The 23,833-nt window shown below is 35.9% G+C and overlaps 1 protein-coding gene across 1 annotated transcript in view; it reads right to left on the bottom strand.

Annotated features, from left to right (window-relative positions):
- Positions 1–904: 904 nt before the first annotated feature.
- Positions 905–23,833, bottom strand: part of LOC139757241 (uncharacterized) — a 47,530-nt gene continuing 24,601 nt past the window's right edge. The window contains exons 10-16 of the mRNA XM_071677503.1: positions 21,951–22,143; positions 21,343–21,599; positions 19,609–19,731; positions 17,654–17,772; positions 16,202–16,331; positions 14,948–15,028; positions 905–12,405 (exon numbers count right to left, since the gene is read on the bottom strand). Of these exons, the coding sequence (XP_071533604.1) occupies positions 12,061–12,405; positions 14,948–15,028; positions 16,202–16,331; positions 17,654–17,772; positions 19,609–19,731; positions 21,343–21,599; positions 21,951–22,143 (1,248 nt within the window). The 3' untranslated portion in view covers positions 905–12,060. The remainder of the gene's footprint in view (positions 12,406–14,947; positions 15,029–16,201; positions 16,332–17,653; positions 17,773–19,608; positions 19,732–21,342; positions 21,600–21,950; positions 22,144–23,833) is intronic.

Raw genomic sequence — 23,833 nt, 5'->3', positions numbered from 1 at the left:
CAAAAACAAACCTAAACAACACAATTTTACCTCAACAAATTGTAGCATCTCAGTAACTTCTTACTTTAACTGACCTTGTATAGAGTCCGATTCTATCAAAAAATGAAACATATAAAAACCTAAGCCACATACATCAGGCAAGTCACCTTCATATGAGCAGGCAGTATCCGATCATAAAATTTTTGCAAGAAAATCCTGCTTAATAGCTAAGCAACAATAAGTAAACTTTACTCACCAAAGTTTGCTTATTTTTGCCTCAGTTACTGACAACAAACATACCAAAAAACCAATTGTTCAAAAATACTAAAAAAAATAAGTGGCTTCATGTTATACATTTGGCAATTAAAACAAAGTTGAATACATTAATAAGGCACCAAAAATATGAATCTAGCAAACCGTTCACAAACTTAGGTGTAACCTACACTATACATCTATTAATATCTTCCACAGGTCAACAGTATTTACCCATCCAATAACTTCCTTTTTCCCCCTCCTAACACCAACTTTGAAAAAACAACAAGGAAAAGATCCAGAAATTAACAGTTTGCATGACCCATTTCTATATTTGGGTAGCTACCCAGAAGGATGTTCAAAATTGTGCAGTATTATTGTAAACATAGTAAAATACATCAATATTTACAAAACCAAGCTCCAATGACAGATGTAGAAATTTTCTGCCAGAGATTCCGGACTGTCATGCAAAAGCAACAGTTTTCCTTATTTTCTGACAAAATGGAGGCCAATCATCAAGACTGCACAAGGTTGCAATTGACCTAACTATAATCGATCTGGGGGCAACTTATTTTCTCCTACTCCTGCAATCAAACTTCCACAGAACACTTGCAATCACTAAACTTGATTGACTTCCAACAAATAACTGGTCCAAAGGATATTAAAAAAGTGCTTACTTTTCAATATCTATTAATATCTGGAATAAAAAAATGCTTTTAGTCTATATAGCATGACTCAGTCTAAAAAAAATCTTGCTTATACAGTAGTCTACAATTTGTACATACTACATTGCTAAATTATACCTTACTCATAGTAACACAAGTAAACTATTTGATTTTTCTGATTTAGGGGAAAATAGTGTATAATGGACTGTGTTCCATTTCTAGTATCTTTAAAAGATGATCTGATTAACTCTAAACAAAACTTCAATGTGGTTAAAAAGAAGAAAACAGCTCTACACTCTACACTACCACTGTTATTCAATTCAATGACCAGGATGGGTAAATATATATCCAATCCATTTTTTCTTCTTATCAGGTAGTAATACTCAGCAAGACATTTAGATGAAAATGAAATTGCGATGTGTCTCACCGTTACTACTTCCTGATTGGCAATAACTGGCAAACACACCAGAATATATGCAACATATTTAGGGGAGTGCAATATGGACCACAGAACAATGTGGTTCACTAAACGTGCTACATATTAATGCAAAAAAGTTATCAAACTTTTTCACAGCAGCTGACATGGGTGGAGGCGTCACAACTGACAGTACCTGCACATACATAAATGCTCCCCTTTTATTCATATACAAAAGATATCTTCAACAGAATCATACTACTGTATTTCAATATAATTTCAACAGAAGCACTAACTATATCTTCCTTAAAAGAACAATATAACACTGAGTTTAAGAATCCATTTAGGTAATAAACAAGTCTTATTTCAGTTAAGTACAATTCAATTCTAATATTTCCATTAAAAGTACATAAATTTCAAGATTTTAGTAATGCTGAGAAGTCTGATTCAAATTAACATTTCAATTTTACTTGGATTTAGAGTTCATTTAGATATTATTCCAAATTTCACACATTTGGTCCAATATACCTGTTAGTGATCCAATTCAGGAGGTAGATTGTGTAAATTGACCCATATAATAACTTTCCTGTCTTGCTGTTTTTCCAAAGTTTACCAACAAAATACCAAGAATTTTCCTTTGACTAATGAAAGGTAGGGGTCTTGTCAACAGAACTGGTACTGAAGAAACTTTTGATCTTGCTAAAGTGGCCCAACACAGACTATTTTCCACCTATTCATCATACTTATGAAGGAAGAATACAATTATATTCATGAGGACATCACCATAAAAACTAAAAAAGATGTCCACACCTATAAGTAAGGGAGTAAGACTAATAACTAATAGCTATCTCAGCTATCATGAAAAATAAAGAAAAAGTGTTCAGCACAAAGGAGATAAATTCACAGTACAATGAATCTCTGATTCTGCCTTATATTTATGTATATTCTTAATATTGCTTATAAAGATGTACGAGTCCCTAGCACTTAAAAAGATTTCGGATCATAGGAGAGAAGGAACATTCATAAGCATGGAAGAATTCTTAATGAGAATACCATAGAGAATTAAGATAGTTAAGAGGAAGGTAGGAAGGAAAGAGGAAAAGGAAAATGGTAGAAACTTATTAAAGGGAAGGATGAGAATAGAACTAGGAAAGATTTGGAGAAGTGAAAAGAAAGGTTGAAAGGGTAGGAGGGTAGGGAATAAGATGAGAAAAAAAGAGATAGGAGGAGGGGGAGAAGATTACAGGGAGAAAGGAGCACCAACAAATAGAAAGACATGGAAAGAAAAGAGCAAGAGAGGGTAGTAAGTGCTGAATAAAGTGAAGAACACTAAAACTATGAGCATGGACAAGTAGATGTACTTCTTGGCACCTTTAATGTTCTTGATAAACTCTAGCAATTTTCACAAATATGAAATATGCAATTACACATATTCCAATATTCAACATTAACTTTCCTTAATATATGAAATAAATACAAATAAACTTCCCTTAAAACTTTAAAATAATAATGGTGCACCATGGGCACTCTTGCATAGATTGAACACTGCTGAACAATTAGAATTAGATAAGCAAAATCCCTGACAGGATTAAGTCATGTTTTTCTTACATGATGGTTTTGCAAAGAAGTCACTTATCCTGCATCATATTAATGAAACACTGGTCATACTTAACATTTTGATTACATGCAGTACTGTGTTCTATATATTATGTTTTCTATAATGTGACTAAAGTTTCTATTATTCTTAGTAAGCTTCATATTATCCTTAAGAGAGCTCTTTTATCTTGCATAGTTAAGCAATGCACTAAATATCTAATCTTTAAGACAAAATGATTTTACTAAATTCTGCTGTTTCTACATGATGCACAATAAGGTAATACAAAACTTCAAAAGCAGTGCAATAACTCACACCTTTGTTCTAAGTTTCTAATGTAATTCTTTACATTATATTTCATCTAATACTTTTATCTCTTTGCTCCTTTCTCCTACTTTTGTTTCACAAAATATCTATGAGCTTCTATGACTCCCTTTTTCAAAACTCCAGTTATCTTTTCATCTATAATACTTATTTCCACTTTCTCATTTTATCATATTTGCTACCAGTTTTTTAAGAACTTTCCACTTTCTTACCATACAACCAAAGCTTCACTTCTGCAAGCAACACCTTCATCCCATCCCATTAAACACAGACCATCCCAAATTTATACACTTCAATAAAAAATAATCCTGATGTCATTTTCCAAGCAGTAATAAGTTTATGCATATAAACCTATGTTTATACCTGTTTATACCTTATTTTTCCTATAATCACAAATTTTGACTTCAGGAGTGCCTTGTATAAAAACCAAAAAAAGATCAAAAACATGAAGTACTAATACCAAAATATACTCTTGAAACCATATAGTATGCCTCTCACTTTTCTTGTAATACCCTTTACTTTTACAGTACAGAGCAAAACTCATTTCACAGAATACCTTGGGCCCTTCCAATAACCATCACATTTGTATTTTCTGAGTTCAATTACGTTCATTCTTCTGTAAGTTGTATGACATTATTATCTAATTAACCTACTTTTTCAACTCAACAATAGCATTTGAATACCATAATCTTGTAAACACATCATTTCAAAATAATACTCCCAATATCTTTCTCCATCTATTCATTTATATTCATTTAACACGTTCTACACATAGCAATTCCCATACTGAACAATTTCCTTAGGTTAACTGTGCATTCATACGGAGTAACATGGTTGTAAACTAAGTGATAGCTGCAGACCAGCAATGACAATATGTACATTACTGGCTCTATAACATTTAATGTCTACTTGAACATTGCAGATTACAAGGATTCTTGTTTTGGATAATTAGATAAACCTGGCCACTTATTCATCTCATACCACACTACAATACTAGTCAGTAATTACTGTAAGCTCTGCTAATCACAAAATTAAACTCTTAAGAGATCAGGTTCCCTTTCAATTATATAGAGAAATTCATAGCAAAAGGCTAGCATGTGAAATGCATTTATTGCTTAACACTTTATTTCATGATGAGACAGTGAAATATATTCAGTATCTATTAAATCATTCAAGATGAAATCAAGATGGGGTAGAAGCAGCAAGTCTACCACAGGATATTAGGGTTACCACACTGAGGTACGTTTATATTTGTATAAGAAATACTTATGAAATAGAGGAACAAATTTTGACAGCATAAAGTCTGCCCAAAGAAAATTAATGTACCGACCCTTTTGCCAGCCTGCAGGGTTGAGGATCCCAGTTCCACAAATCTCATGCAAATGAAAAATGCATGAAGTAGAAGAAAAATAGAGTATGAGGACAGGAACTAGTGAAGAAGACTGAATGTGAGGCCAGTGAATGACAGATCTTAAAGGTTACCTGGCATATGGAGGTGAGAAAGATCAAGGGGCAAAAAGATATGTGAATAATATTGATTCTTTTTCTTTATACCTGTTCACTGTTTCCCACTTTAGTAAAGTAGCTTCAAGAAAAGAAAACTGAGCCTTCAAGGAAAACCCTCTCTTAGCTCTTTCCCCTGTTCCTAATTTTGGATATCAATAACAAATCAGGGGAAGGGTTCCAGTCCTCTGCTTTCTACCTCTCTTAGTCACCTTTACTTCATGCAGGAAATATGAAGGTAGTATTCTTTCTTTCTATCTCCACAGAATTTGGCATCATATCATTGTAATCATTTCAGACATTTAGTAATGAGATAGCAATGCTTGATTTTATTTTTTCATCCTTGCAATTCTGCACAAATGAGAGAATCATTCTATAAATATGATAACAGATGAATATACTCAGTAACTGGTAAAAGTTCCATTTTTCTTACAGGTAAAAGTTCTGTTTTTCTTACATGATTGTAATTTGATTCAAACCACATTTACTTTAAATAAGTATCTGTAAGTATTTCTCTTAATCACATCCCAGTCTTCTAATGATCTTGATTTATCCAAAATGAAAGGGCAGGGCCTTGAAATAAAGGAAATTTGAGATGTTAACATTCTCAGCAATATGGACATCAATCTACTCTTATGTAGTAGGGTGCTGTGCATGTAAATCTAGAGATATAATTTCCTGACTCAAAACTGAATTCCTCACACAATTCAGGTTCAGCTGGGTGGCCAATGAAGGTAACCGAAGTCAAAGATAAACATGGAGATTCTATGAATACTTGAATCTTCAGATCTACTGAGAATTCAAATTTCCATAATCAAAAGAAAACAAAGGACTTCATAACCATATTGTTTACTCTTATTCTGTTCTCTCTGTTAAACAAGAGACCTAATATTGTTCTTGATCAAATAGAAAATTAAAAAGCATAGATTTTAAAAATACTACAGTTCTGATAATTACTAAACCATAATCTAACTGTAAAAGGTCAATGAGTGTAAATACTTTTCTACCAACATACACCAGGCACATGTCATATACTACTTCAGTATTCAACATAAGGCAAATACTAAATATCCCATGATCACCACAGATCTTGAAGCTTTGATATCTACAGAGAATTGAACATCAGATAAGGAGAAAACACTAAACAACCACTTAATAACAATTCAGCACCACAGGTACAGGGTACTACACAGCCAATGAAGGAGCACCACATAGTCTTAAAGAAACCTACTGGACTTAGTATCATAAAGTATTGTTGACAAAGTGGAAAACATTCAATTCTGTTGTATTTCTGAATTTATGTTGTCATTCAAAAATTTTACTCAAGTGCATAATGATGGGAAGTTAGTGTGCATAAAGTACTATGATCAACCAGTCAAACACATGTCAACAATCATTACCTATAAGAAACATTCAGCAATATATGCAATGCATGCCTTAAGGTCCAGTGTACAAGAATCTTTATGATTATAGATAGAATAATACCACAGATCTGATTACAGCTTGTGATCCTTTAACTGAAATTCAGGGACTGCATAAATTTCAAATACAATTATATTTCATGCCTATCTTGGAAAAATGAATGTCAAAATTAAGAGAAACTATAAATATCAGTCTGTATTTCACGTAAAGGAACCACTTTGGAAGGCTTTATTTTGATTATCCAAAATTGTCATACATAGTTCAAGGCACCTAAAACACTCTACATAACTTTTTAGGTCTTGTTATCAGCATCATTTATAAAATAACAGAAAATGCCTAAATGAAATGAATGTAAACCCACATTCTAATGGAATTCAGAGCATTGGAGTTCAGCTGTTAATGGACCCTCTGGAGCTCACCTTGCCAAGTTTGGCTTTCTGCAAGTCTTTTAGATCCCAACATCAGCCCAGGTATACCAGGACACTGGGTGTCAGGATCATATGCAAAAGCCTGCAAAGCATCATCTTGGTGCACGTTCTCATTTCATTCACATAGAACATTCATCATATATACAGTACGTATAGTTTTTTATCAATATTTCATTCATTTATGCTCCTTAGAAAAATTCATCATGTCCACAGTTCAGTTTGTAAGATACCACTTTCACCCTAATAGTCCATTCGAATGCGGGTTTACTGACACGGGAAGTATTCACTTCATTCAATCAATAGTACACTAGCATTATCATCATCATTATTATTACCATTAATATTAGTTTTTCTATATTTGTTTGCTTTTTTCCACATTAGTGTAGTAGCACACGGAACAGACATAGAATGGCCGCATATGCTTTCATCCATTTTGTTGCTATCATGTGCAATGTATGAAACCACAGTCCCCACCTACAACCAGGCCCCATAGACTTTCCATAGTTTTCCCTGGCTGCTTTACATGCCCTGATTCTGTCTAGTGAGAGCAAGTCAATCGCTGTATGCCACATCATTCAAACTCACTCTATCCTGTGCATGCCCATTACCCTCATACATGTTCAAACCTAATCACTCAAAATCTTTTTCAGTCCATCCTTCCATGTCCAATTTTGTCTCCCCTTCTCTTTGTCCCTTTCTCTTCTCCTTATTATTTTACTAACATTATTCTTATAACATTATCATCCTTTTCTATCTATTATAGCTGATCATTTCCCATGTCAGCAAGGAAGTGCTAGGAAACAGACGAGACTATGTGATACAATAACCTGTGTGAATAATGTATGGCAGCAAGGCAGTATCACCACGTGAGGGATTGATGCATAAATATTTTGCCCAAATATGCCCAAGGGCAGTTCATTTCCAAGAAATCACATATGACATGGCTGCATTGAATAGATTTAGATATCATATTTGACATGACCTCAATGAACGGTTAAATGTGCAAGGATTCGATATTTAGATGTTTTAAGACTATGGATATTTAGACCACAAATCCTCTACGTGTATTGGTTGTTACACTGTACAATGATTACTATATGAAGTAACAAAAGAAAATTTTGCTGCAGTGAGTCACTGATACCACATTTTTGTTCAAATACAAAGAATTAGTTTTTAAGACAGTAATATCTGAGTTACTTCTTTCATTCACAGTTCTAACTTAAATGAATTTTCAAGACTACTTCATGAGATCACAAAAGGAAAAAGCTTCTCCAATCTAACACTGCGTGAAGTTATATCATCAAATATGAGGAGAGATTAAGGGGATAATTCTAGACCCTACCTGTATACTTAAGCACCTGTAATCCATGTGATCTTAAAAATCATTTCTAAAAAATAAAATCCACATCAATCTTGCCCCCTCATTCATTATCTTCCTATCATTTAGATCTTTGTCCAGCATAGAATGAAAACACTCGTACACTATGGTCTGTACATATTACATAAATGAATATAACAATCAAATCATATCAAAAATGGTAAAAATACATTCTTCTATTGACATATATAAAATGTACTAAGAACTTACAGACTGATATTTAGGACTTTTTGTGCACGAAAAATACTACTATATGAGGATAATGGCATTAACCTTTTCCTTTTAATCTACAGATGAATGGGTACACAATCTATGCCTGACTAGACTATTATAAAAATTCAAATGCTATAGAAAATACAAACATCCTAATGAAAATAGAGTATAGAAGGGTCAACACTATACATATCTAAAAGTTTAATTACAAACAAGAGAATATGGCCAGCTGGTCATGGATGTCTGGTTGTAAGAAGTTAGAAGGCTGTATAAACATGAAACCTTGCATTTCAAATTTTTTTTTGTTGTTCATAACTTACTGACTCCTATTTATCATTGAAAGCATGTCTAAAAGTAACTACAAGCATGAATCAACAGCATTATCAAAATTTTTCATTTAAACACTCTCTTACATGACATACTAACAGGGTGAAAAAATTCTTGAATTAATTTTGTTAGTCTTTAAACATAAATAATCTGCAGGCATCTGTGGAATTTGCAACTTCCTGACAGACTACCTTTACCCATCCTCGGCTTGAGCCATATGAACTGAGAATTACCAAACGAAATGTTATTCTTTGTATGTTTATATATCTTCACATTTGAATATCTATTTTATCCTAACAGAAACCAGCCAGTGAGTAAATAAAATGGAAAAGCCCCACTCTCTATGGGAATAATACAGTAATGTCCAAATATCCTTTGGGTAAACCCAACATCTGCCCATAACAGAAAGAACACTTATTGTAAACCACTGCTCATCACCACCTCAAAAAAGAAAACTAATGCCACGAATCAAAAACAAAAATGCACAGTAATGAACAAAACCAACTCATTTCCATCCCTGTGCTAAGCTTCACAACAGCCTCTGACTTGTTTCCTTGTTTTGTGCATGTTTATTCTTCATCTAGAACTTTAGCTGAATCTAAGCTTCAGCGAACTAACAATCTCTTATTTCTAGGCTGCTATTATAAGATGAAATGGCTGGGCCATATGTTTATAGCTTCAATTACCTTAATACAGTAAAGCAGCCTTCCTTCCCTAGTACTTAGTATGGCAATTCATATTTTCAATTCAAATAAGTTTAGTCTGTGCCTTGTGAGGCAGGTTTCCAACACTTCTTTTTCAAAACAGAATTTGGTAACTTCGTTACATGTAGTAAAAAATCTGTGGGAGAGAAATGCAGTCCTTTCCCTCATCAACCCTTTACAAAGTTTTACAAGGTTTATTCTACAAACACCAAACACTTTAATGAAAACTTCCCCCTCAAACTGTTCACTTGTTTCAAAGCTCATTATCCAGACCACCTTTCTACAAATTATTTCCTACCCTGACCCAATTCCTTACCTTGCACTTCATCTCTGATTGGTTTCTTGCCCTGTGTTTACATTCGTCTATTTCCTTGTCTGATGGTTTCTACTATAGACCACTTCCTATCCCATGTAGTTCCCCTCCAGGCAGCTCATTTATCCAGCCACATCTGCTTTTCCTCAACAGTTTCTTATTTGGAACTGATCCAGTCTTTCATTAGTTAGTGTGCTCGACCCCTAAGGAAGGACATAATCTCTTTTCTTTTATCTCTTGTCATCTTGATTATATTTGAGTTTCCTTCATCTCAGCTTGTGATTATCTTACTCTCCCCTTCTGTATTGCCAACATTTCCTACTCTTCCAAAATGTTTTGGTTATATTTTCATCTCAGTAGTACAGTGTTCTTATTTTCTCCTTTTGATGATACCACCTTAAGAGTAGTCAATGACCCAGAAAAATGCAAAGAACTGCTAAAGTTTTATGAAAACATGATCTGCCGCTATTTGGCTATGCTCTCATCTCTCTTGCTCGCTGAATGACTTCTGTTAGGAAGAAAAAAGTTTTGTGCTTATGAAAGATATCTGTTCCTAAAGAGAAAGCCAGTGAGCAAACGCCTTACTTCTTTCCAAGCTGACTGTGTTCAAGAGTGTAAGTTGTGGCTTTGAACTTGACAATAGGTTTCTTTTGTGATGCAGGCATTAATGAGCAGTGGTTGATTAAGATGGTACAGCCATTTAGGACAGATGCTGATTATTACTAGGATATAATTAAATGATTCCCAAGAACATAAGGGCTTTATCCTTTTCCCTGCTCACTAGCCTTCCTGAAAGAAGAACTGGTTTTCAGTTTCAAATTCACTCTTTGCAAACAGTGCCCATCAAAACCTCCCAGATTGAACTGAAAACATAGTTAAATGGATTTAGGCATATTTGTACATATGCATACATACTGAACAGACTTACACACATACATATATGAATTAATAGAAGAGTAGTCTTAAAAGCTAATGAAATATGAAAAACTTCTGAGTATCATGTAAAACTGTACATACAAGTTAGAAACATCACTTAAGATATAATAAAATTTCAAATTTATTGACAAACAGGAGGTATCTATATGCAAGTATCCATGAGTAGTCAAAACACTGCAACTTTGACAGCAGGTGTCATAAAAGACAGCTAAATTATGTATCAATTGGTTAGTGAACCTACATTTGCAATTAATCATTACAAAAAAGTGAGCCAATAAGCCATGGAACTAAGAACACTAGGGTAATTTGGCATGCCAACATATTTGGCTGGGAGAAAATATCTTTCATATTCATTTCATAACATATTCTAAAACTGACTGAATCAGTAACACTACATCATTGCAATAGACAAAGTATCAAATTATCTTCTCTATCTTATATCTACACAGTAAAGAATATTCTCCTCAACATACACTATGAAATACTCATTACCTCGACCCTGAGCAAAGCAGCAAACAGGTTATGTGTAAGCTTGAGAGAATTAGGATTCCTTCTAGTGAGAGAAACCTATGATAACAAAGGATTTCTACATGTTGTAAGTCACATCATGAAAGCATATGCTATGTGGAACTCAGATGCAGCATAATGCAGCACATTAGTGACCAGGCAAAAGACAGTGCGGTTTCCATTACAAACAGCATGGGAAACTGTTGATCTGAAATTACTTTTGGCTTGCTTCTCCTTGGATTCATGTAACTAATCACAAATCCTTCAAAAAACTGTTTTAATAGTAATCACTGTGCATTTGATGATCACATCAGGTGCTTCTTGCACTAATGAACTCCATGACAGTATAAACATTCTGAAAATGTATCTTTTTTCATACTTGATCGTATTTCCCACCTTCGCGAGGTAGAGCCAGGAACAGATGAAGAAAGCTGCATCTGCTTACATCCATTCTCTAGCTGTCATGTGCAGTTCTTTTTATTATTCTTAATAATGTCTTGTCTTTCATTCAGCTAGCTGTCATGTGCAATTCTTTTTATCCTTCTTAATAATGTCTTGTCTTTCACTGAATGATTCTGACTATGTTACATTGTGAAAATAGAAAACAAGGATGCTGCATCTCTAAATAGGTTTCTTTTTATCACTAGACCTTGAATCTTTGCTAAAACTAAGACTTAATAAGACAGATGTTTGTCCACTTTTGATTACTATTTACCATCTACATATACTCAATATATAACAGTATTCTGAACCTCCACCACCATAACAAGAATCTGGGAACTGAAAGGATATCATCCAGTATGTGGGTACAAGCCCAGAGCCAGAAGAGCTTAGTGGGGGATTTTTCAATTGTGGGTGCACATTTGCTCACTCTCATATTATGCCCCTGTTTTAAGAAAACTCTCTTCACCTGGGAAATTATAGGATATGAAAGTTAGAAAACACACATTAGTTGATTTATCTGTTGTTCAAATGCTCAAACTAAATAAATCAAAGATCACTAACAATGCTAGAATCTATGTCAATAAACTTACCTGCTCATTCCTCAATATCCAATTCTTATAAACTCTTGTGATTCAATGGGGAGATAGTGACACACCTTACATAATGTGACACAGCCTCTGGCTTGCTTTTTGTCCTTTCACAGAATGACCAGGTGGGTGAGGCAATGGCCAGTGGAAATTACTGCCTGGGGCTGTTGGGAAGTGTGCTGGGTACGGCCATCCATGCCCACCCATTTCATGTTGGTGGGTATGAGAACTTGCAAAGGATGATGGATATGGGAGTCCATTGCTGTAGCCCATGAATGGTTGGTGATGGTGGTGATGATGGTTGTGATGATGTGGGTGGTGTTGGTGGTTCTGAAAACGTTCTCGTCTCAAATTGTTGAGGTGGGTCCTTAAGATTTCTGGATCCCAAGGGTCTGGATGTGGCACCTCATAGTTCTGGGGAATAGGAGACCTATTTATAAAGGCTGATAAAGATGTAATAATAATCCACCATATGACACTGCAAGCATCCACCTTTTTTCCCCTAAAAGTGTGGCTTATCTAAGTATAATACAAACAAGACATTTTTAATGAGATAAATCTGAACTGTTCATTGCTACATCAGGGTCAGCCCAATTTCTGCCCTCCAGTCATTTAGTGCTCCTACAAGCCATCTCATATTGGTAGGCAAAGTAGAAAACTAGCTACAAATAATGCTACAGTCATGCTACATGCACACAAACAGCATAATCATGATTCCTAGAGTTAGGCATTAAATTCAAACACAAAAACAGTACTACAGTTGTTCACTAAACTTTATCCCTGTCATGCTGCCAGTTACTTGTTACTGAAGCTACCACCTACCAAACATTAATCTCTTATTAATGTCGTCATTAGCATGAGAGGTAGGAAGGATATGCTGTGATAAGCAGCAGAACTCATACATGAATAGCCAACTCCATGAGATGGTCTATAGTAAGTGCCTAGGAAGCATATATCTATCTTTTCATTTTTCTTTTGCTATTGCCTTACAAAAAACAACTAAAGGTAATTGGTTTGAAGGTGATGCATATCTTTTGGGAGGCATGTAAGGACACAAGAAGTGGAGACTAGCTGTAGCCATCCCCTTGATGGGAGTTTCCGGAGGGAACAGGCATCAGAAATATAAATAAACATATAGATATATAATACAGCGCTGGTGGCTGATTCATGTGAGAAACTGCACAAGCTGGTGACTGAGTTTGGTAAAGTGTGTGAAAGAAGGAAGTTGAGAGTAAATGTGAATAAGAGCAAGGTCATTAGGTACAGTAGGGTTGAGGGTCAAGTCAATTGGGAGGTAAGTTTGAATGGAGAAAAACTGGAGGAAGTGAAGTGTTTTAGATATCTGGGAGTGGATCTGGCAGCAGATGGAACCATGGAAGTGGAAGTGAATCATAGGGTGGGGGAGGGGGCGAAAATTCTACGAGCATTGAAGAATGTGTGGAAGTTGAGAACATTATCTCGGAAAGCAAAAATGGGTATGTTTGAAGGAATAGTGGTTACAACAATGTTGTATGGGTGCAAGGCGTGGGCTATGGATAGAGTTGTGCGCAGGAGGGTGGATGTGCTGGAAATGAGATGTTTGAGGACAATATGTGGTGTGAGGTGGTTTGATCGAGTAATAATAGGGTAAGAGAGTTGTGTGGTAATAAAAAGAGTGTGGTTGAGAGAGCAGAGGAGGGTGTTTTGAAATGGTTTGGTCACATGGAGAGAATGAGTGAGGAAAGATTGACCAAGAGGATATATGTGTCAGAGGTGGAGGGAACGAGGAGAAGTGGGAGACCAAATTGGAGGTGGAAAGATGGAGTGAAAAAGATTTTGAGTGATCGGGGCCTGAACATGCAGGAGGGTGAAAGGCGTGCAAGGAATAGAGTGAATTGGAACGGTGGTATACCGGGGTTGACGTGCTGTCAGTGGATTGAATCAGGGCATGTGAAGCGTCTGGGGTAAACCATGGAAAGCTGTGTAGGTATGTATATTTGCGTGTGTGGACTTATGTATATACATGTGTATGGGGATGGGTTGGGCCATTTCTTTCGTCTGTTTCCTTGCGCTACCTCGCAAATGCGGGAGACAGCGACAAAAAAAAAAATATATATATATATATATATATATATATATATATATATATATATATATATATATATTTTTTTTTTTTCATACTATTCGCCATTTCCCGCGATAGCGAGGTAGCGTTAAGAACAGAGGACTGGGCCTTTGAGGGACTATCGTCACCTGGCCCCCTTCTCTGTTCCTTGTTTTGGAAAATTAAAAAAAAAAAAAACGAGAAGGGAGGATTTCCAGCCCCCCGCTCCCTCCCCTTTTAGTCGCCTTCTACGACACAGGCGACTAAAAGGGGAGGGAGCGGGGGGCTGGAAATCCTCCCCTCTCAATTTTTTTAATTTTCCAAAAGAAGGAACGGAGAAGGGGGCCAGGTGAGGATATTCCCTCAGTGGCCCAGTTCTCTGTTCTTAACGCTACCTCGCTAATGCGGGAAATGGCGAATAGTATGAAATATATATATATATATATATATATATATATATATATATATATATATATATATATATGTGGATGGGCCATTCTTCATCTGTTTCCTGGCTATATAAACATTAAATCTGCCATTTGTTTTAGTGGAATCAGTTTGTGTCCTTGATTCATAGTGTGCTGATTGTTTCTAATAAACAGTGAAAATACATGTAAAGTATTTACATGTATATGTGGAAGAAATGAAATGCTGCTGAGTGCAGCAAAGAGTTTTTAGCAGGAAAGTAGGGCATGTGCACAAGTAGGAAGGGAGATCAAGTGGTTTTCAGTGGAAGTGGGTCTACAACAAGGATGCGTGATGGTACATTTAATCAGTCTAAATACGGGATACTGAGGGAACTGAAAGCAAAGGTTCGCACAGTCCCAAGCAATTCAGACTGGTGATCTTATACCTGTATCACTTATTCCTGACCTTATTTCTCAAATTGTCCATGAGGTTAAATAAGGCAGGACTCCCACGAGCATCTCGGAAGTCCAGAGGCTCTCGACCATCCTGGTAGAAGGAGGGAGTGTAAAAGGCTGAATAAAGTAGCATAAGACATATGAGACTAGCATCTCATTTGTTGAAGAACTTCACAGAAATGACATGTAAAATATCTTGTTAAATTAAACATTTACAGCGTAATGCTGACCCAGGCAGACTCAAGTTATGATCTGAAATTAACTTTAGATACTGCAAGTGTTAAATCTCCCAGAATTTGTATAAAAACAAATGCAATTCTTAAACACTCAGACAATCATAATGCCAATAATATTTGAAGAAAGACTGGACATCTAAAGACAAATGCAAAGCACAAGTTAGCAGTGGGTTTTGAGTACCACTGTAATCACGTACAAATGTAATAGATTGGGTTTTGTAATCTGCAGAACGTTTCCTTCATGAACGGCCCAGTAAACATATAAGAAGAGAGACCTAAACTTACAATATAAGGTCAGATGAATTCATTCAGCCTACCTTGAAAGTTTACCCTCCTATTTAAAAAGAGCCATACACACCAAATGGCTCAAATATACTTGAAGTGTCTGGTTGTCTGGTTGGCTCTTTAAAAGTCAAGGGTTCTTTTTATTGCTTTTATTGTGACAATCCTAGTGTGAACTGTACACTCTCTTTGTGTAAGAATCTCAGATATTCCAAAAAAAAAAAAAAAATATCTTAAGAATGTTGTTAAGATAAAAAGGAAAAATTTCCAAATATAATTATATACCTGTACATCCTAATCTATCGATATCACTATGGCATGTTCCTTTTGGGAACAGTAAAAAGTCTGAATAACTGGTGAGCTCCAGTGCCACTTCTTAGCTTCAAGTGCCTCACCCTTGGCAGGCTGCTGGCAGAGAGCAACTCTAGTGCACTGTTTTTAGAGGCTCCTACCTGGTGAAAAATTTCTTACATATCATATACACTGCCAAGCATATAAGGTATACCAGCTGTACCATCAGGTAAACACAGTAAGATATGTGGTATTTTTCAAAGTAGTTTTGTCTCAAACAAATAAGGATACATGAGGTTTTCTTAATAATATCTCCTATGTTGTAGCAAATTAAGTTTCACAAATCATTACATAATGAGTGTACAATCTTGAAAGGCATTTCTTGACTTCTCTGCATATTGTGACAAGCACATGGAAAATATATAGGCTATAGCATCTAGTAAAAATTCTCTCACCATATCTAGTGTATGTTCTGAGGAGCCCAGGTCCAGCAGAGCAGCAACAATGGCTCCTCCATCAGGTAGACCTGAAGCATAGTGCAGGGGTGTTCTTCTCCATTGGTCTCTCACATCATCTGGACAGAATCTGTAAATGAGAGGTAAATTGACTAGATGCATATATGGTGATGAATACCATAAAAGGGCCCAAAACATACAAAAATATGCTTAGAATGTAAATAATATACCAACAGGCTCTCTCACAGGGAAACAACCTTGAGAAAAGTGTCTCAAACACCAAGACTTTCCACTAAAGTCTTGTCAATCTAATGAGCAATGCAACCACAAGTTTGATTTGAAGGAATGCAACCACCCACTTGCAAATTACTGAGCCCACCAAGTAGCACCTAATACTCCCTTTGTATGAGCTTGCCATCTACGGTAAGCCAACAGAGTCTACAATTCTCATGAATTAAACTTGTGACGGGATATTATGTTTGTACAGTGACGTTCATAGTACCCTGCTATCTAACAGAAGATTGACATCCATACCTCACAGCACTGAAAGAGTTAATAAATATGAAAAGAGAATTGGTCCTAAGCCTGATTTTTGTAGAATAACATTTGTTATGCCAAACCAATCTGAGGCTCAACTGTTAATCACTATCCTCAGTTTACTGCCCGCTAACCAATTTCCAAACTATATAGGTACAACTCAATCTATTCCATGGGACTTAACTTTTACTAGTAATCTAAATACAAGACATTACTGAATGCCCCCAGAAAATCAAAACAGGCGACCTCAACCAGTTTATCCACATCACACATGTCAATTATATCATACAATATATCAAGCAGATCTGTCAGACAAGAATAATTTTGTCAAAAACAATGCTGTGAACTTATCAGTCACCAAGAAAACTACCTTCATGCAGCAAATACTAAAAAAAAAAGTATTTGCAGCATATATTTTGACTCAAAATAGAGCATGCAGCACAAGTCTGGTCACCCTATCTGAAGGAACAGAATGGTCAGGTAGTGACAAAAGACATAAATTGAACCTGAAGAGCAGTGCTACATGGAGGGGCTTGTAACCACAAAATTACCCATGCTGGAAGAGAAAAGGAAGAGGGAAATATAAAAACATTAATTCCTGAATACACAAATGAAGTAAATATTGAGTTCTTCAAAAATTAGAAATGACAGGTTAATAAAAGAACATAGCCGGAATCTAAGCATCAAGTTACAAAAGACTTGAAGGATATTTCTAAAGTAAAAGTTGCAAAAACATGGAACAAGCTAAGAAAGGAAACTAGAAGCAGGCAGAACGAGTAAGTTTCAAATACAATACAATACAAATCAAAGTTCAGGAGATGGGAACCCAAGGGTATAAAAGTCCCTCCCAATTATATAAAAACAGGTAATCATAAAATCAAGTAATCAATGATTCAAAATTCCATTCCATCTCACCTGGGTGTAACATGGTTGTTGTGAGCTGCTGGATAGTCCTGAGGTGCTCGTAGAATCAGGTTAACTATTTGCTCTTGCTCATGCAGTACTGCCCAGTGAAGGAGGGGCATACCATCTCCCTGAAATTTGAGAATACCATGAATATCTTCTATATAACTATATACATAAAAGAATTTCCACATATCCAAATAAATTTTATGTGTTGAATGCACCAGATATGCAATAACCTTAAATATTCAATTAATTTTCCTTACAACTATAAATGTACAAAACTTCTGTATATGTCAAGATACTTCTTTGTATCTGGCCAACATATGTATCCCAAACATAAATATTTTCAACCTTTCTGACTTGGTACTGCACAGAGCCATTAACTTCTTAATAAGATGTGCTGTAAAGCAGTAACACTCAACAGCCAAGTTCATTTCTGCAGTGCTATACACACCAGAAACATCATGAAAAAAATTACTGCTAGTAAACTGACATGCACTCAGATGCTGACTTTGGTGTCAATTGCCAACACTTCTGATACTGACAAATAGTGTTTGAAGATCCAAATGTATTTCGTATTCTTAAAAAAATGAATAAAAAACCTTACTAAGGAATTCTACTATCTAATCTATATCTCTGATGCCTGTTCCTATTGGAACTCCCTCAAGGGGGTGACTACAGCAAAAGTCTCCTTAACTAACGGACACCAGTGCCTCACCCTTTACAAGCCAATGGCAAAGGGCAATTCTAGTGCAGTATTAGCTTTTTGCTAGTTACTGTTAACCATCTGTGCACAAAATTTACCTAAGAATTCTTACAGAAACAAATTAATTAAGTGATATATCATACTAGATTCAGAAGATAATCAAATTCATCCGCTCAACCCTAAACTACACCCAACCTTCCTGGTCATCCATCCCCTTAAAATCAAGTATAACATGGCAGGAAACCACACAAACAAAGCACTCAGAACAATCTCTTGATGCCTATCACCCAAATACACTCAAAACCTACCAAACAACCTGAAATACTTGACACCTACATAATGCAACAGAAATCCTCCCAGGACAATCCCAGCTACATATGCAGCAGCACTTGACCCTTTCCATCCAAACCATTTCATAATCAATCATAAACCCCTAAAAAGAAATAAGAAGCATAACCCTGTTTCATTCACGCTTTGCTTACCTATGCTCAACCTTCAAAAACCACAATAGTAACAAAACTTGCAAACATTAAAATGACCCAACTCATTCTTAAATACCTTCCATCCAAAACCAAACTTCCCAGACTTACAGAAGTTACACTTTTTCATCTACTCTCTGGACACCACCATACCTAAATACTTTACAAACACAGGTTTAACAAATGTGAAGACCCTTCATGCCCATGGTACAACTACCACATTGAAGACTCTGCATACTTATCACTCAATTACCCTTCACTCTCCCAAATAAGCACACACAACATTTCTAGATTCTATGACGCATGGTACTACCCAGTAGATGAGGCTGGCTTCCTGAACCTGGGAGAGAAGCCCTACATAAGACAGGAGTGACTCTTATAGTGGGAAGTAAGGTAAGGTGTTTATATACACACATATTGAGGGTGTCCCCTGACTCTGTCTATAAGTGGTGATGAGGCTGTGTCACCATCAGTAGATGAAAAGAGTACACTGTTGTCAAGGTCCTTTTCATGCTAAAGGAGTCTTCCTTACCCAATAAGGAGGTCCTGGAGTTGCTAGAGACTGAGTGTGAATGAATGTGGCCTTTTTTGTCCATTTTCCTGGCAATACCCCCTGTAAGTGCATATATGGATCGATATGTGTAGGTGAGTGGACGTGTAAGCGCAAATAAGTATAGATATACATATGTAGGTGGATGTGTCTCTCTTTGTTTCCTGGTGCTACCTTGCTAACACAGGAAATGGCATTCCCATGCCTTCTCTATACCTCTCCAACTCACCTCCAACCTTCCCTGCCAAAGGAGGTCTACTAGGTAGAAGATGTCACTCTCAAAGTAAAGAAGCTGCTGGGCTCTGGCTGTTTCACCATCCTTCACTGCTTGGAACATCTGCTGAAGAACACCCTGTGCAGGTATGACAGACCATGCAATCAATCACTTAGCATCAAATTTGCTTCAATAAGTAAAGATGAATAAAAAAATATCAAAAACTTAAAAGAAAGGAGACACGAGAGACATTTTCTGCCTACCTATACCATGTACTATATGCCTTTTCCTGCACCTGGAATAGGATGATACATATGTATCATTAATGCTACATTCAATCTTATCAATGTTCAAAAATATCTGCTAATGATTAAACACTTTCCTTCGGTTATCACACAACTGAAAAGTTGTCAACTGCTGACAGTAAAAAACTTTAAGAGAAAGGATAGCCTTATGCAAAAGTCCTAAAGAAAAGGGTATAAAAAGGACGAAAAAGAAAGAAGTTAGGTGTGAGCTTGAGAAGACAATGAAGGCAATCATATGTAAAGCATTGACAACCTTACACAACCAGCTATAGTCCTACTGCTTCTAGTCTTTGAACCCATAGGTCATTGGATGGAGTCCCATCATCCATGAAGGAAAGTTGGTAGGGCTATGGGGTGAGGGCAAGAGTGGAGTTTGCATTAAAAGAATTTCTTTTTAAGACCTAATGCTGAAGGCCCTATCCTTGATAGGACTGTCTATTTAGCACAGGATCTGTAAGGTGCATTCACTTCTCAGTTAAAGGAATCATTCTTTACAAGTAACTGCATCCTAATGTTTATATTTTTTGGCAAATAACGACACTGCTTATTTAGTGACATAGCACAGGTGAAATAATTCCCAGTCACAGATATGATGGTTAAGAAGACAAACTGATGTGCTTACATGTATAAAGTATGGGAGATGTGCTTACATGTATAAAGTATGGGAGAAAGTCTATAAATGAGAAGTATAAAAGCAGGAACTACACAGGAAGTATTCTTTCTCCTATATCCCCAGGGATGCCGATGACTCTGCACTGGTGGCTGATTAAGTGAGAAACTGCAGAAGTTGGTGACTGAGTTTGGTAAAGTGTGTGAAAGGAGATAGTTGAGAGTAAATGTGAATAAGAGCAAGGTTATTAGGTTCAGCAGCATTGAGGGAAAAGTTAGCTGGGATGTAAGTTTGAATGGAGAAAAATCAGAGGAAGTGAAGTGTTTTAGATATCTGGGAGCGGATTTGGCAGTGAATGGAATCATGGAAACAGAAGTGAGTCCCAGTTTGGGGGAGGGGGCGAAGGTTCTGAGAGCTATGAAGAATGTGTGGGGAGACAGATGGATATCTTAGAGCAAAAATGGGTATGTTTGAAGGAATAGTAGTTCCAACAATATAACAATATCATATGGTTGTGAGGCATGGGCTATAGATAGGATTGCATGAAGGAGGTTGGATGCATTGGAAATTTATTTATTTATTCTATTTTCTCATATTCTTGCATGAACACCTCATGCATCCTTTACACTTCCACATACTTCTAGTACCATTGATAGGTACAGGAAAATGTTATATTTTCCTCAAGCAATAACAAACCTGACACTTGATGACAATGATACTATAGGAGTTATGAAAAATCTAAAGGAGGACAAAAGTTCATGTACAGCTGTAAAAAGAAAGAGGCAGGCATTGAATAGGCAAAATGAAGTTCCTAAATCTTTCGCAAGATCCTACCTGACACCTTCTGTACTCTTGCAAAAAGAGTCCTACATCCTGTCCCAGATTCTCTTGTGCCTCAGCCACAATTTCCAGGTGTCCAAAACCCCAAAGGGCAAGAAGGTCACGTCGTTTAGGGTAGAGGTCAGGTCGGGTCAGCCACAGAGCAACAAAGCGGTCTATGAGTTGCACTAAGTCTTGACAATTGTTCTTTAGGGCCACATCCACCACTGTGAGCCCATCAGGGTCACGTTCACAAAGTAATGCTGGTCCACCTATGACACAACATTTTCATGAAGGATTATAATTAGATATATTCTGTAATTAGACCAAAAAATGACAATTACTTGTAATTCGGCAAAGTCTAAATATCTTTCATAAATGTTAAGAATAAATCATGACGACAGAAGGCCTTGATACATGGTAAAACATGTAAAACTGGAGAATTCCAATTCTGATCTGATTTACCTATACTAATGTATAAATATAATTACATAATATTTCAGTTTCCTTTCAGGTTTAATTGTTATCATTATTCTACCTAATAATACTTAATATAAGGAAAATCCAAACCTTCAATAAAGGTTGGAGGGTTGGAACTGAACTCAAGCACTAATTTCACTTACCAACTTCAATAATAGCTTCAATAACATCTATGTGGACGCCATTTTCTACTGCCTGTCTGAGCACATTCTTACCCCGATTCCAGACTCGTTCTAAAAGACAAGCTTCCCTGGATGCTACAGCTGGAAGTAAACTCTTCACCACCTCAGGTTCCAACCAGGGTTCTAGAGCTGTGAAAATCACTGGGACATCAACCTAACAAGAAGGAAAAAATAGACAAAAATGAGAGAAGAATACAACTAAGAATTAATAGAATAAAGTATAAACATACACTGAAGCAATAATAAGCAGATAAACAGAAAATAAAAAATGGGAGCCACTGTGTTCAAGAATTATGAAAAACAAAAACTACAAAACATATGTAACATGAATTACCAAATGAATTAAATAAGAAAACTGTCAGAATAGCATACCCATGAACTCTCAGCTTTAAGAGTGACATGTATACCCCTACCATGGCATCTAATAAAAAGCAATCTTCAAATCTTTCATACATAAAAGAAATGATAAGAACAAAGCTAATGATTATAAAACACAACATCTGTGCCAGTTGGGAAATAAGGCTGGACATACAAGTTCTGCTGCATCTTCAAAAGTGGGCTAATGGTCAATAAAGCGAATAATCTCAACAAGAATGAATAATACCTACACAAAGTTTGTAATCAGCTCATAGTGTCCATATGAATGTGCAATTCAGCACCAACATCAAAGCTTGAGTTCAAAGGCTGATAAAATGAACAGATGTTGAAAACTAGGCACCTCAGTGCATACCAATATGTGAACAGATGGATGCATATTTCATCTCCATTTTCATACATGAGATATAGGCAGATGAGATGACAAATATTACAAGGTTTAATAAAGAGCCAGTATGATTTAACTAGTGATAAACTAAAGTAGGGTATATACTTATATATGAATATAAAGTTGTGCAATTGTACTTCATTTTTTATTGTGCCCTGATGAAATCAAGCTAGATTTCACTCTTAACATGGTCTAATGAAGACTACACTTAGAAACTAAAGTTCAGGATATAGAAAAGATGTAAGGATGCTAAATCAGCTACATTTACAAACTTAAAATACAAACCAATGAAATAAAACCTGTTCAAGAATTTCTTTTTTAAATAATCATGACCCATGAAAGCTTGAGATAAGGCAATAAACTGTTGATCATATTTTGTACAGATGTATATTCTTCTGATTCAGCCATTCTTTTAATTCCGTAAAAAGTAAACTAACTGAGTATAATCATAATCCAACTTTATCTTACATAACCCATTTTCAGAAATTGAAGTTTTGGATGCATGTATAGATAGAAGTATAAATGTTTGATTAATTTCACACTAATCCACAGCTCATGAGTGATAAAATTAGTAGCCATATAAAGCTTAATGATACTCTAACATTACCAATAACTTTTAATCAATGTTTAAGGTATTTACAAATTAATATGCACAAAAATGTATATATGTTTGTGACTTGACTCCAAACTTGTGATGAGGATCAATAAAATACATCACAGTTTGGTATAACAAAGCTTGACCATGATTTTACATGATTAAGCACAGCTAGACTGGAGACAAGAATACAAGACACAAATCCAAATGGATGTATGATTCTACATCATATCCAAATGTGCAATGGTCAAGAGCCTGAGCCCCATTGTAGCCACATTCAGACTTACCAATAAGTAAGTGATGGTTCAGGAGGGAATGTATATAAGAAAATGTCTAAAAAAGATAGATAACTTACAGACAGACATGTAGTGATGACTATTTTTCTTGTATTTAAGTTGGAGGATAAAAACAAAGATTATGGGTTAAATCATGAAGAACCAAATGAAACATGAAACATGAATACACAGTAGGATTAAGGAAAAAATG

This window comes from Panulirus ornatus, chromosome 25 (assembly GCF_036320965.1).
Source record: "Panulirus ornatus isolate Po-2019 chromosome 25, ASM3632096v1, whole genome shotgun sequence".
Classification (NCBI taxonomy): Eukaryota; Metazoa; Arthropoda; class Malacostraca; order Decapoda; family Palinuridae; genus Panulirus; species Panulirus ornatus.
The sequence above is the reverse complement of the archived record's forward strand: the minus strand, read 5'-3'. Positions and strand labels throughout refer to the sequence as shown.